This window comes from Xenopus laevis, chromosome 1L (genome assembly GCF_017654675.1).
Source record: "Xenopus laevis strain J_2021 chromosome 1L, Xenopus_laevis_v10.1, whole genome shotgun sequence".
Taxonomy (NCBI): Eukaryota; Metazoa; Chordata; class Amphibia; order Anura; family Pipidae; genus Xenopus; species Xenopus laevis.
The window spans coordinates 110,887,213-110,902,400 of record NC_054371.1 but is presented as its reverse complement, the minus strand read 5'-3'; the positions used below and the strand labels follow the sequence as shown (position 1 = coordinate 110,902,400).

The 15,188-nt window shown below is 38.8% G+C and overlaps 1 protein-coding gene across 4 annotated transcripts in view; it reads left to right on the top strand.

The window, feature by feature from the left end:
• The window catches only part of ranbp3.L (RAN binding protein 3 L homeolog), a 42,464-nt gene extending 33,272 nt beyond the window's left edge, over positions 1-9,192 (top strand). For all 4 annotated transcript variants that reach the window (XM_018244919.2, NM_001091916.1, XM_041580004.1 and 1 more), the window contains 6 exon segments: positions 1,785-1,884; positions 3,090-3,214; positions 3,328-3,448; positions 4,092-4,234; positions 7,901-8,084; positions 8,250-9,192. In XM_018244919.2, coding sequence (XP_018100408.1) covers positions 1,785-1,884; positions 3,090-3,214; positions 3,328-3,448; positions 4,092-4,234; positions 7,901-8,084; positions 8,250-8,293 — 717 coding nt within the window. In that variant the 3' untranslated portion in view covers positions 8,294-9,192.
• The last annotated feature ends 5,996 nt before the right edge of the window (positions 9,193-15,188 follow it).

Sequence of the window (15,188 nt, the reverse complement as noted above, 5' to 3'; positions counted from 1 at the left end):
CCTCAGATTAATGGCGTGGCTACTGAGATCACGATACTAAAGAAGAAAGGGTTTTATGACGCTGTGATCCTCACTATGCGGACAGCCTGTAAACCGGTCTCCACCAGAACCTGTCATAGGTTATGGTCAATTTATCACCAGTGGTGCCAGAAACACGGAGCAGATTTCCAGAAATGTTCTACCCCTAATCTATTGGCCTTCCTGCAGTAGGGCCTATCCATGGGGTTTTCCTTGGGATCCCTAAAATGCCAAATATTGGCCCTCTCCATCCTGTTCCAAAGACATCTGGCCCTACTTTCTGATGTCAAGACCTTCCTCCATGGGGTAGCTAACTTGAAGCCCCCTATCCAAGCACCGTTACCTTCCTGGGACTTAACTCTTGTTCTGCGATCTCTCCAGCGACCTCCATTTGAGCCAATGATGTCAGTCGCCCTTCCGTGGCTCACATGGAAGACTGTATTCCTACTGGCCATAGCATCAGCACAGAGGGTATCAGAGCTATCAGCCCTATCCTGCAGACATTCATTCCTGACCTTCCACCAAGATAGGGCGGTCCTCTGCACAACTCCGTTCTTCCTGCCTAAGGTGATATCCAACTTTCACCTAAATAAAGAAATTACCATTCCAAACTTCTGTCCATCACCTTCCAACTCCAAGGAGGTGGCCCTTCACACTCTGGACCCCATTAGGGCTCTCAAGTTTTATTTGCATCAAGTCAGACATCTGCAAATATGACTCTCTGTCTCTCTGTTCATACTTCCTTCAGGGCCCCGTCTGGGCACCCCTGCCACCAAGGAAACCATCTCCCATTGTATCAAACAGGCCATTCAAAGGGCCTACATGGCGCAGGGATAACACTCCCCAGTTTCACTCAGGGCCCACTCCACCAGGGGAATGAGTATGTCCTGGGCTTTTCGGAACCAGGCCTCAGCAAAATAATTATGTAAGGCTGCCACGTGGACATCCATTCACCAAATATCAGTTTGACACCTTCGCAGCATCTGACACCCACTGCGGCAGGAAGGTACTCCAAGCCGCAGTGGCTAGTTCCACGTAGGCCTCTCTTCACGCATATCCGGGGACAGCTTTGGTAATTCCCCACTGTTCCTGTCTCCCCAAGCTGACAATGGAGAAAAGGAGATTTTGTGTACTCACCGTTAAATCTCTTTCTCTTCAGTCGCTTGGGGACACAGGACTTCCAGCCATGGAATGAGGCCTTCGCTCGTTTCCAGACATGGTTGCCATATACAACCACCAGTTCATTGTAATTAGTTTTAGACAGTAACCTCCTGTTCTTGCTTTGGTACAAATTGACCTAACTCTGTCTGCAGAGGAGGGTATAGCAGACGGAGGGACTAGTTTATTTATTTATTTTTTTAAATCCCCCCCAAGCGACTGAAGAGAGATTTGTGAGTACACAAAATATCCTTATCTGACACTCTGTTTTGGGGTGTGTGTTGTTTTAGGAACCTTTCATTCAATGACTTGATTTCTGCTCATATTAATCTATCAGCTGAAAATAACTATCAACACCATAATACCTGATGTTACAGAATTTTCTGTCAGTGAGAAGGTATCTTGCAAGTGGCCTGCCTTTTGTACCTTTGGAATATAGTAATTTACAGTATTTGTACTAAGACTATTAAACATGTCATGTTTAACCTATTGACCAGTTTTTCTTGGTAGCAACCTCTGTGCTCTTTGATCAAGAGAAACTGCTTTGATGCAGGCTCCTTTCAGCAAACACTTTTTGTTCTAACATAATTTACTTCATTCTTTTATAGAGTCCACCCAAAGCAGAGCCAAACTCTGACAGCAACAAGGAGAATTCAGTTTTAGAGAGTGAATCTAAAAGTGCTTTACTGGAAAACACCCCAGAAAAAAGTAAGTAATTATTTTCAGTTAACTTGTGTAAAACAACGAGAATGTTATCAAACCCTAATTATATTGTCCATATTAAATTTTAACAAACTCTGAATCTGAAATCATTTTTGAGAATGTTGACCGCAATATAAACCATACCAAGGAATAGTTGGTCTTTAGCAAAAAATATTATTTTGCAGCGTGATTGCGTTTCGGTAGGCAAAAGGAATAACTGTGATGCCTTTAATTTCAGTTCTGTTACTTCAATCTTTGAACCATTTTATAAGCTGTATAGAGATGGCCCTTCATCCATTTGGTCCTGTACTGGCTTTAACATGTATTTTATAGACATGAGTACTGTAAATATGTAAAGCTTCGTTGCAGAGTGTCACTTGTTGGATTACCATTGTGCATTCTGACTTGAGCATGACTAGTGATAAGCCAATCTGTCCATTCCACTTTGCTGAAAAACTTTCAAAATGGTGAAAAATCGCAAAACAAGGATTTTCTTTTTCTTCTGCACAAATGCATTGAGCCTACTTTTTCATGGAATGCCTGAATAAATAAATAAATAAAAAAACAATTTTGCTCATCACTATTCATGACCCATTCCATTTTATAAGGGGATGCAAAGTGGGCAGTTCATGCAAATTTTGTGGTATGTCATGGTAGGGATGTACAGAATCCACTATTTTGGATTCAGCCAAACTCCCGAATTCTTTGTGAAAGATTTGGCCGAATTCCAAACCTAATTCAAACCCTATTTTGCATATGTAAATCTGTGAGGGGGAGGGAAAAAGAGTGCGTGGCGATAAAAATTTTGACTTCCTTGTTTTGTGACAAAAAGTTACATGATTTTAAGGATTCAGTTAGGCCAGGCACAAGGATTTGGACAAATCCAAATCCTGCTGAAAATGGCCGAATATCAAACCGAATCCTGCATCCCTATTTATTTTCTAAAGACTCCCTAACACCTTTTTTCCCCCCTCTAGTGTTGTAGAGTTGGGCACAATTGGTGTATTCTTCCTGAAAACCAAAGTTTTTCAAAAGTGGGGCTTTACAGCAAAGGCTGTTTGTCCTTATAGAAAAATATCTGAATTTACAGAAGCTCTGGTAGTGTTCATCTTAAAAAAAAAAAATGCATTGCAATTAAAATCAAAATGCAGGTTGCAAGTCATTTATTTAAGTTACTTCCTAAAACTTGTGTTCTCATTTCATTGATTCAGCAAATAATATCTCAGAATCCCTGGTAGAGTCCGCAGCTGCATACACAAAAGCTACTGCAAAAAGATGTTTGCTGGAAAAAGTTGAGGTTATCACAGGAGAGGAGTCAGAGAGCAATGTATTGCAGGTAAGTAGTGGTGCTGCTCATACTGCCCATGATCTAGTCAGAAAGTAACTGGAATAAATTGTTCAGCTTTATTTATAGCAGTAGTGTTCTAATTAACTCTCTTTTGCCCACAGATCCAATGCAAACTGTTTGTGTTTGATAAAGTGTCACAGTCTTGGGTAGAGAGAGGTCGAGGTCTCTTGAGACTGAATGACATGGCCTCCACAGAAGATGGTTTACTACAATCCCGCCTTGGTAAGTTCTGATTCGGAAAGGTTTTCAGAGATGAGCCACGTTGATCAAATGTGCTGTTTTGGTCAGGATCAGGAATGGGAGATTTTTTTTCGCCTTGTTTTGCCACAGAAAAAATGACACCCATAAGCATGTTTGGCATCGTGCGTCAGAAAAATTTCGCCGCGTGCTAATTTTTTTGATGCCCGTAGACTTTAATGGTCGTCGTCGGCGAATCTTTGCAGAAGCGTAACTGGTCAGATTGGCCCAAGCCTAGTCAAGATACATTCCAAATTCCTATATGTAGCAGCAGTGCTGTATAGTAATCCAGAGCATTTAACATGTCAATAGATCAGTGATTAGGGCATCAAGTAAGATTATATTGATTTTACAGCTATGTGAAGCTGCTTGGTACCTTGGAAACTAATGTTTGTATCCTACCACATTGTCGAATATGTAGTCTCATGCCGATTGTTTTTTTTGCAGTGTATGCTGATAATCCTGTTAGCATAAGTAGGCAGAAGACCACTATATTTGACCAAGAACTGTGTGCGACATGCTGAGCAATACTCCTAAATCCATGAGTAATATGTTGACAAAGCCAGTGTACAAATCATTTTAATACCACAATTTTGTATATTAAAATTGTGATCTGCTTTGTTTTTAGTTATGCGCACACAAGGTAGCTTGCGATTAATCCTTAACACTAAACTCTGGGCACAGATGCAAATAGACAAAGCCAGTGAGAAAAGCATCCGCATCACTGCGATGGACACAGAGGACCAGGGTGTCAAAGTCTTTCTGATATCGGTGAGCTACAAGTTTAGAATCTAAGTTTTACTGTAAACCTAGTTTTTGCTGTGTTTTTTAGTGCATGTGGAAGGTTCTCTTACTTTCTACACTACAGTCATTGCTGCCCTTTTATGGAGAGGACACAACAATTTGTTAAATTATTTGCTAATACGGAAATCCTTATTTTTATTAATCAAAATAATATTGCAGTTTCAAGTTCCTTAAACACAATCCTTAGGTAATGCTGTGTGTGCAAAAATCTTTCGATTTACTTTAAAACAGGTTCCCATATTTGTTTGCCTATGCCTAATCGAAAATTGTAGCACTATTGTGTAGTGAAAATTATATCCCTTACCTCTAGCAGTTCTGAGCATACAGTCTTAACCCTTTAAGTGCCAACAGAAATGAACATTTTGGTTACGCGAAATGCCAGGCGTTTATGAAACATTTTGTGCTCGCTCACTTTAGGGGCATATTCTGAGGAGAAACCGATAGTTTACCTAGGAAAACTATACATTGTTTTTTTCGGGAGAAACTGAGCTTTCATGTATTTCAACCTCTGCAAAAAGATTTATAGTGCTAAATACCAAAAAAAATTTAAAAATTCATATTTTTCACAATATATGAATTTATACCAGAAAAATATTTCATTTTATGCATGGAAATCCAACTGATTTGGAAAGCTCTGTGTCTCTTGAACGTGCCAATACCAGATATGTATAGTTTTATGGAGATTTAAGACTTCTGTACAGCAAAAACTCCCTACGGTATATTACCGAATTTTGATAGCATGAAGGCAGAAAACGGCATACTTTAGATTCCAAGGCCAAAAAAATCCTGAAACAGTAGGTTTACCCCAGAAAACCATATATTTTTGAAAAGTACACATTCTGCGGATTCCAAAATGGGTGACTGTCTCTGTACTATTAACTACCAATCATCAAAGCTTGTCTGAACACAGTGGTTTTTATAAAAAATTGTCAAAATTCTGAAAAATAATTTCAAAGGTTTTATTTTGCTGCTCCAAATATCCCACACTGTATTAGGTACCAAGAAAGAGAACCCTGAATATGATTGTCAGGGGTCCACTGAACAGTTTTATGCCCATTGTGCAAAGGTTTACCAAAGTATCTGCCATTTAGAGACCCCAATATAAAGCGCATCCAAATTGTCCAGGACTTCAGCTACTGAAAAATCAACACATTGACTCGTATTTTTGTGGGGTAAAAACACTGAAAAATAGGTTTATCGCCCATGTAAAAAAAAAAGCACCCTAAATATGATTGCCAGGGGTCTTCCAAACAGTTTGATGCCAATTGTGCATAGGTTTACCAAAGTATCTGGCATTTAGAGGCCCCAAAATGAAGTTAGCGCATAAAAATACTCCTGTGGGTAACTTCAGCTAATGCAAAATCAACACATTGACTGAATTTTTTTGAGGGGTAAAAACACAGAAATATATGTTTATCCCCCAAAACCATATATTTTTTTAGGAAGTACACATTCTACCGAATCTAAAATGGGTACCCATGCCTTTCTGCTCCAAACGACTGAGTTGCAATGCTTTCCCAAAAATGGCAGTTTTGGTGAAATACCTGGAAATTGACTCAAAGCTTCAACTTTCCAGCATTGTATCGTCCATGTATCATTACCAGCATAACGCATACTAAATATTAATGCCAGGGGTCTACTAAACAGTTTTATGCCCAATATACATAGATTTACCAAACTATGTGGCGTACACAGACCCCCAAATCCAAATAGGGATTATGAATTTTCATGTATGACATCTGGCTACTACAACATAAGCACCCGATAAGACCCCCTAACAGTATGGAAAAAAACCTTATATTTTCCGAAAAGTACACATTCTGACAAATCTAAAGCAGGTAATGACATCTTTCTACTGCAAACTACCAAATTGCAAAGCTATGCTAAACATAACTGCTTTTATGAAATTTCTTAAAATAGTCATAAAGCTTGCATTTTACCCCATTCTATACCCCACATTTTGTAACGTACCAGCAAAAGTCATCTCAAATATGAACGCCAGGGTTGTACTGAACAGTTTGATGCCTGATATGAAAAGATTTACCAAACTGGGTGGCATACAGAGTCCCCCAAATTAAATTAGTACATATGAATTTTCACATATGACACTCTGACTGCTACAATACAAGCACCCAGTATGTGCATTACGCACCAGAAGACCCCCTAACAGTATGGAGACCCTAGAAAACCATATATTTTCCGAAAGTACACATTCAGACGAATCTAAAGCAGGTAATTACATTTTTCTACTGCAAACTACCAAACTGCAAAGCTATGCTAAACATAACGCTTTTTATGACATTTCTGAAAATAGTCAGAAAGCTTGCATTTAACCCATTATATACCCCATATTTCGTAAAGTACCAGCAAATGGCATCCTAAATATGAACTCCAGGTGTCTACTAAACAGGTTGATGCCCAATATGCATAGATTTACCAAACTATTTCGTACACAGAGACCCCCAAATGGATATATAGCAGACAAAATTTCCATGGGCAAAATGGTATAAAATCACTAAAATCCAACAAAACCACAAAAATCAATGCTTTTTTTACCACCTAGTGTAATCAGCAGTCAGAATCAAAGTTTGAATATTTTAGCATGGCCACATAGGTTTTACGGATAGAAATAAGTAAACACCTTCACAAAGCTGAAAATTTAATAAAATGGCTAAACATGAAATAGAATGGGTAAAAATGCACCAAAATTGCAGAAATTGCAGTATAACCACCGAAATAACATACAGAAGATATTGCGCAGTGCAATTAGCGAATACGCTATTTGCAATGGCAAAAGTTTTTTCAGGCTAAAAAACAGATGATGCGATAAAAAAATTTGAAAAAAACCCCAACATAGTGTAAGTTTGTGTGTCTGTACATTTGGCGTGTTGTGTGCAAGTGTGTGTGCTGTGAATGTGTGTGACCCAATGATCCCCCAAAATTGTATGTGTAAGTGTGCATTGCTAAAATAAGTGTGTGTGTGGATGGGCACTAACCTGGAGTGGCAGGGTCCTGATCGTCCAGGAGAGCTGCAGGCATCGTGGCACTGTTTTCTTGCTTGATCCGGTTAGTGGGGGCGGCGCTATGCAGCAGAGCACGTCCATTGCACGTGTCTGCTGATGCATTTTGGGCCCCTGTGTGATCACGCCTCAGGGGCCACCCGTTCCCCACCCCTGCTCGTTGGCTGGGGAACAAGAAGGAACAGAGCATGCGGCTTCAAAAGCCGCCTCTCTGTTCCCTAACCCTTTAATGCTGCAGAATGTAGAATCTATGTTCTGTGGCACTTAAAGGGTTAAAACAGCAGTACACACATTTTTGTATACTTCTGAGCACAATATATAGGACTTTTGTTGAAAATGTATCCTGCCTATACTTTAAGTTTAAAAACATTCCCTTGTTTTTTGCCAGTTTATAAAAAAAAATGCAAGATTGACACGCCAAAACAAAATAAGGAACAGCTCACTATATTAAGGGCTGGTAATTATTTTTAGTTTAGGGCAGCACTGAAACTCCAAATGCATGAACAGGAACCTCACTGATGAAAGCCGAGGGTATATGTCGCAATATGTGATGTTAAAGTTGTAATGTATCTGCTGAAGAGACTAACGGACTGTTTTTCTTTTGTTCCACCAGGCAAGCTCTAAAGACACTGGACAGCTTTTTGCTGCATTGCATCACCGCATCCTTGCTTTAAGGAGTCATGTAGAGCAAGATGTTGAATTAAAGTGTCCTGAGCCAGTGAGGGAAGTGGCACAGTCCAATGAAGAAGACAGTGATGATGATGATGTACTTACCCCCTCAGGGGCAAATGTTGGAGGTAATGGTTTTTATGTTGTCTGTATTTTGTTATTCAGAGGTTGAAAAACTATAGTATTATGCAAACTTTTGTTTTTTCAGACCTTTTTTTTTTTTTTTTTTATAAGACTCAAAAGTAATGTTAAAATTTTCCGCTAATAATACACTTGCTTTGCTCTTGTTTCAGCACCTGGTGACGAGGAAGAGAAGCTACCAGCATCCAGTACATAGCACCCACCTCTTAAGAAGCTCCCCTTTAAGTAATCTGGTGATAGTCCTCTGCTTTCTTCAAACCTTATGGAGTACTGAAGACAAACTTCTAAAAGCAAGGCAGAGCTTAAGGACACAGACTTCTCACCCATCCCCTGGAACTGTTTTTGTTTGTTTTTTCCCGCTTAACCAGAAAAAAAACATACTTTGGGTTACCATCAAGATATTTTTATTTTTCACCCCCTTGAAGATGTTACACATGGAATCCATCCAGTCTTACACAAAGCTCTTGCCAGGATGTCTGAGGATATAACAGCTCATCATATTGATGAGCAAAAGAAAGTTTCCACCTGCCCCACCACCCCCTTGTAACTGATGTTGACAGCAAAGACAATACCACCATTCAAAAAAAATGTAATTTTCTTTTTATATAATGAAATGTTGCCTCTGTCTTTCCCCCCTCAACCTTCAAAAAAAAAAAAAAAAATCAGTGTGTGTAAATATATGTATAAATTTTTCATGCCCTTCATTGCTTTTATTTTTGGATTCTTGACCAGGACCTACCCAATTTCTGAGAGAGATGTATAGGGCCATGCTACCTTACCAGTGTCCCTCCACTTCTAAACTTTAAATGACTGCCCTCTGTGGCTTATCAAATTGGAATAATCTTTGGAGCTACACACAGTTTTGAAACACTCTTGGACAGATTGCATTCTCCTTTAAGACTTCAAACCTATTGGTTATAAATGGGATATTCCAGTTTTTCTCCTTCCCTTTTTCTGGGTAATTTTTCTGTTGTGTTTCAAAATATTTTTTAGTTTGACATATATGCTTTTTTTGTGTGCTACAAAAGTGAAATGTTATTTTTTTGTATCATTATTTAAGGGAAAGCGTTCTGTTTTCCTTTTAGTTCATTTCCACTCCTTTTGTTGTTCTCTTATTTCCTGTGTCTTGCACTTCCATGGCAGGTTAGGGAACCACTGTGGTGTACACAGACACATGATATTACAGCATTTGTAGGGTTTTTAAGGACACCAGTATTTTCTATTTTACAGCCCCATGTCCTTCAGTTTGGGGGAACAAAATTACAACCATAAAAAGGTAAACTTGTGTATTAGGCATATGTTGAGAGAGGTTGGAAAAGATGAAGATGCCCGTTACTGTGTAATGCAGTTTTAGGATAACCTAATTCGGTGAGAAATTAAATGAACGGAGAGTTCTAATGCAGAACATTACACAATAAGTTTTTAACGTAAAAATATTAATATACATTTTTAACAGCAAATCTTAATTCATTTAGGCGTTCTTACAAAATGATTGAAAGCTATGTCCTGTAAAGATCAAAAAGGTCCAGCTTCTTTCTTTATTTTTTTTTATAAAAAGATGTTGTGAATAGTCTTGGGCTAAACACATTGCTTTCCAGTGGTCTGTAAAAGACCCATTTCAATTTCTGTGGCAAGAGCCCTCCTAGAGTTGTAAGTTTTATCATTCAGCTAGCAAAATCAACGACTTTCTAAAAAGCCACCTTGTCCGAACTTGCAATAGCACTCCTTTCTCCACTTAGAACTCAGGGATGTCTTTTATGGAACATGGCCCAGGGTTAAAATAGCCCTTATTTAAGCCTCATTTGATTTTGGATGTTTTAAAATGGGCATATTAAAGAAAAAACATTTACTTTGAAATTTATTAGCAAGTATTTGCTAATTAGGGGATCCTTAAAATAATGTGCATACTTACCAGGTCCCTCGGTTTAGCAAAGCTGAAGTAGGGGCAGATGCAGTATCCCCTCTGTCTTCATCTTAAAGGCTTTTGTACACAGGCATTTTTGTTTTAATGTGTTTACAAATGCATTGCTAAGTGTGAAAACCCACATGTGTGTTCATATGCATTGTAAAGTCCATCAAGTGCATTCCGCCTGTTCCAAACACAGCCGTCTATTCTATACGTCATGTGCAAGAGAATGCAGCGTCAAACCAAAAGAGCTGAAACGAAAATAGAGTAAACCACAGCTTTGATGGCTCATGAGTACAACTAGGCATAATATAATTGAATCTATTAGATAAAAATGTGTCTATAGATGACTTAAATGTTCATCAAAATGCATAAGGAAAATGCCTACATGTAACAGCCCTAGCAGTTGTACCAGGCCTAAACAAATGCCCGTTTCCAGTCCTAAAACAAATGTTACCCAAACTGTACTTTGAGCAACTATCCGTAGTCTTGGGAAGCTGGTCCTTGCAGCACAATAACAGAAGAGGGTTGCAGTTTTGTCTTCCCTATGTGGTAGAGATGCGGCTTCAGTTTAAGCTGCTGCTTTACAGACTTTTTTTTTATTTTCTTTTTAAATTGTTTCCTTTGAAATCTCTCCAGTATAGCGAGGATTTAACCAAATTCATGGGATTAACCCACAATCCAATTAAATTGTGTGCAAAATCTTTATGTAGCGAGAAGAACACTATTTAAAATGTTAATTCCCAATTCTCTTATTGTTCTAATGATCATGACCAAGCTGGAAACAAGTGAGTTGAGCAAAGTGGCCACCGAATGCTTGAGTTGTGGAAAACCATTTTTTCTTTTTCCCCTCTATAGCTGCTCTAAATACCAACTCTTGTTAAGATGAACTTGAGTCTGTTATCCTGAGCTAGACCTTTTTACTTTTCTTGGAATAATTTCAGAAAATATGCAGAAAAGCTATAACAGAAGGGGTAGAAATGCAAATGTTTAATATACAAGTGAATATTATTTTTTATACAGACAGATAAAATAACAAATATTGTGGTGAGATCCCAGGCATAGCTGTTTATTTCAATTACCTCAGGGATATCGCTATTTGCACCCCTGCTTTTGAATTAATTTTGTTTTCCGGCTTCTGTAGTTTGATAGGTAATTTTTCTGATAAGACACACACCGCCTTTTATAATATGCTGTTTTATGCAGCTTTTCTAAAACCAATTAAGCAATTGTTTATTCCCCCCATGTTAATAAGTGAAACTTTCCATGTTAGTGTGGACTTTACAAAAAAAAAAACAGGTACTTTATACAGCATTTGAAACTTCTGTCCTTTTGTGATAGCACCAGTTAGCTGTAGAATTTCAGTCCTTTGCCCCAAATAAATTAAAGGTAGCTATTACCTACACTTTTTTTCTGTAGTGTTTGGATTCTACCATTCTCTATGGTCCCTGCCTTTCTCAGCAGTTACAAGGACAAAGAGGCTGTTTTTGTGTTACATGTGACATAACTTGTGACAGTATAAAGTTGCACAGAAAAAAAAAAAAGTTGTGTGGTAGATGCAATGAAAGTATAAGCCAAAGAAGAAGATTGCTATTCTACTTCTGATTTGTTTACATTTAAGAGCAGGCTAAACTTCTTAAAGAGAAACAATTAAATTAACACTTAATATGTTGTAGGGAATGTTAAACATATTTTAATTTTACTTTGATTAAAAATTCTGAACTTCCTCGTGTTTGGCTCACTGCCACGTGTCGTCTCAGCAGCTGGAATCGCTGAATTTCAATTGATCCATGTGAGTTAAAGGACAAGGAAAGTCTAAAATAGAATAAGGCTAGAAATGCTATATTATATATACTAAACATAAACATGAACTTCCTGCACCACAAGCCTAATCAAATGATTTATGCTTTCAAAATTGGCCACAGGGGGTCATCATCTTGTAACTTTGTTAAACATCTTTGCAAGACCAAGACTGTGCACATGCTCAGTGTGGTGTGGGCTGCTTAGGGATCGTCATAAATTATCAAAACAGCACAAGTCAAATAATATCTGCCAGAAGCTGATAAAACAAGACTGATTCATAATCAGAATATACAGACTGAACTGAGTCCTGTGTTGTCATGTAATCTAATGGGGATTTCAATAGTTTTTGTATTGTTTGATACAAACTTTCTCCAACTCTGCAGAACCAGTGGTTGCAGTAAAATAATCTTCCAAATAGAATCCCAGTTTATCTGTTTAAATCTGACACCATGATCTTTGTCCCTGCAGCTGAAATTGGAAACAGAAAAGGGGATGTTAAGGCAAAAATAAAATTCCAATTCAAATCTCTACACATTTGCCGACTGCCCTACAGGAAAACAAACAAAGCTGCTTGAGTTCTGCATGGCTGGGAAGTAAGTGGGGGTTCCCCTTGCTGTTCATGACTGATTGTTTCCCTGCCCAGCAGTCAGGGACCGTCTGACAATTCCTATCCCCAGCAGTAAATGAAGGGGAATGATACTGCATACAGTAAGGTTTCTTATAAAAACGGTACACATTTTTTAATTAAAGTATATTGGAGGTAGGTTTCTTTTTCATAAAAAGTTGGATTTTATTTTTTTGCCTTTTCATGCCCTACAAGGAGGCTTGAAGTAAAGGCACAAGCCAGTCTTTGTTTAACCTCCGAGCAATGCTGTCCAACCTTATACGTCGGTCCTGTACACCTTGGAATTAGTGGGAGAAAAAGTTACATCAAATGTGCATCAAAATATAGAAGTAAGCTCATCATGTTGGCTTAAAGGGATACCATAAAACAATATTGTAATAGCTAACAAGTACAAAACCAAATGCTGGACTTCTAGAGCAGGGCTGTTGAAAAACATTTATAGTTTTGCATGTAATCCTACATGCCAGACTCCAAAGGAGGGAAAGTATAACCCCCATGATGTGAGCTCATTCAGTTGGACTAATGTGAAAAAAGTGCACAAACACTCTCTGAGCTTCCAATATATATTTTATTTTTTTACACACATACCTTATTTCAGAGATTGAAAAGAAACCATAACTTGTCTGTCTGTGCTGCAGGCCAGTTCCACAATCCTTTTAGGCTCATAGATTCATGTAACGCCTCCCTTACTTGTTCCATTGTGATGGCTTGTAAGATTTAAAGGGAATGCCAACCCCAAAAAAGAAATGTTCGCCTGACAAAAGAAAATGTAGTTCTAAGCAACTTTGCAATATACATTCATTACAAATTTTCTATTATTTTTAAGTTAGTAGTATATGTATTGTTATTGATAGCAGTGTCTGTCCCTTTCTATTCTCTGCCCTGGTGGCTCAGACTGTTGATACAATGTAAGACAAGGCAGCTGATTTACAGAATTTTTCTGGGGAACTAAGACTTTTGCAACATTGTTTAAAAAGTAAAAACCAGGAGCTTATCGCAATTCTCCTGTGCTTAGGGTTGCCAACTTTTTGAACATTTTTTACAGTGCAGTTGTGGGGGCGGTAACTAAATGGGCGGGCCATGACATAAAAAGGGGTGGATCCACAGGTAAATGGTCGGACCATGACATAAAAAGGGGCGGAGCCGCAGTATCTGTCCCTTTCTGTTCTCTGCCCTGGTGGCTCAGACTGTTTATATAATGTAAGGCAAGGCAGCTGATTTACAGAATCTTGCTGGGGAACTAAAACGTTTGCAACATTGTTTAAAAAGTAACAACCAGGAGCTTATAGCAATCCTGTGGGCGTGACATAAAAAGGGGCGGATCCACGGGTAAATGGGTGGCCCATGATGTAAAAAGGGGTCGGAGCCGCGGCTCGTGATGCAAAAGGGGATGGGGTCCCATCGCGAGAGGGGCAGAAGACGAAGGAAAGATGAAATTTTACTTACCGTAATTTCCTTTTCCTTGAAGTCCATACAGCAGCACATATGGGTTAAATACCCTCCCCTATTCTGATAGGACAGACAAGAGCCAATTAAAAACAGCACGGATCCATAAGACCACTCCCCCCAATCCCCTCCATTGTGTTGTAACAAGAATACACGGAACAACTGCTTCAATATATATTTATTAGGGTGGGAATCAGATGTGCTGCTGTATGGACTTCAAGGAAAAGGAAATTACGGTAAGTAAAATTTCATCTTTCCTTGACGTCCTAAACAGCAGCACATATGGGATATAGCAAGTAACAGGGTGGGACTATTGCTTCTGGTATACCGACTGGAGAACCGTTCTACCGAAGGCTGCTTCCTGGGAAGCCTCAATGTGCAATCTGTAGTGTTTAGCAAATGTATGAAGACTAGTCCATGTTGCTGCTCTGCAGATTTGATCGGGTGAGACGGACAATCGTTCCGCCCAGGATGTTGCTATTGCACGAGTTGAATGTGCCCGTAGAAGAGGTGGAGGTATCCGATTTGCGGATATATAGCATGTCTGAATTGTGTCCTTTATCCATCTGGCTAGAGTAAGTTTAGCTGCCGTTTTTCCTTTGTTTTTCCCTGAAAAAGTTAGGAACAAATTTTCAGACTTTCTGTATCCCTCAGTTCTGGATAAGTATTCTTTAAGAACACGGCACAGGTCTAGGGAATGATATCTTTTCTCCTCTTCTGACTGTGGATCTGGACAGAATGTAGGTAGAATAATCTCTTGATTAATATTAACTTTAGATGCTACTTTAGGTGTAAAGTTTGGCAAAGTTCTCAAGATAACCTGATTTGGAAAAAAACGTAGATAAGGTTCTCGGCATGCTAAGGCCTGAATCTCACTGACCCTCTTTGCTGAAGTAATAGCAACAAGGAAAACTGCTTTAAAGGATAAATGTTTAATATCCACATTCTCAAGCGGTTCAAAAGGAGGATCACATAAACCTTCCAACACCAAGTTCAGATCCCACTGAGGTACTGGATCTACAACCGGAGGGTCAAGTACCTGTGCAGCTTTAACAAACCTCTGGATAAGCGGAATCGAGGATAGACGAATTCCTAGAAAAGCTGAGATAGCCGATATCTGAACCTTTATAGTGCTAGGTCTTAGTTTTTTCTCTAGACCCTCTTGCAAAAAATCCAGTATATTTTTAATAGATGGAGAGTTGGGTTCTACCTTTTGTTGGCCACACCAACGCTTGAAGATCCTCAACACTCTACTGTATGTTTTAGAAGTTGAAGGTTTCCTAGAATGAAGAAGTGTACAAATAACTTTTT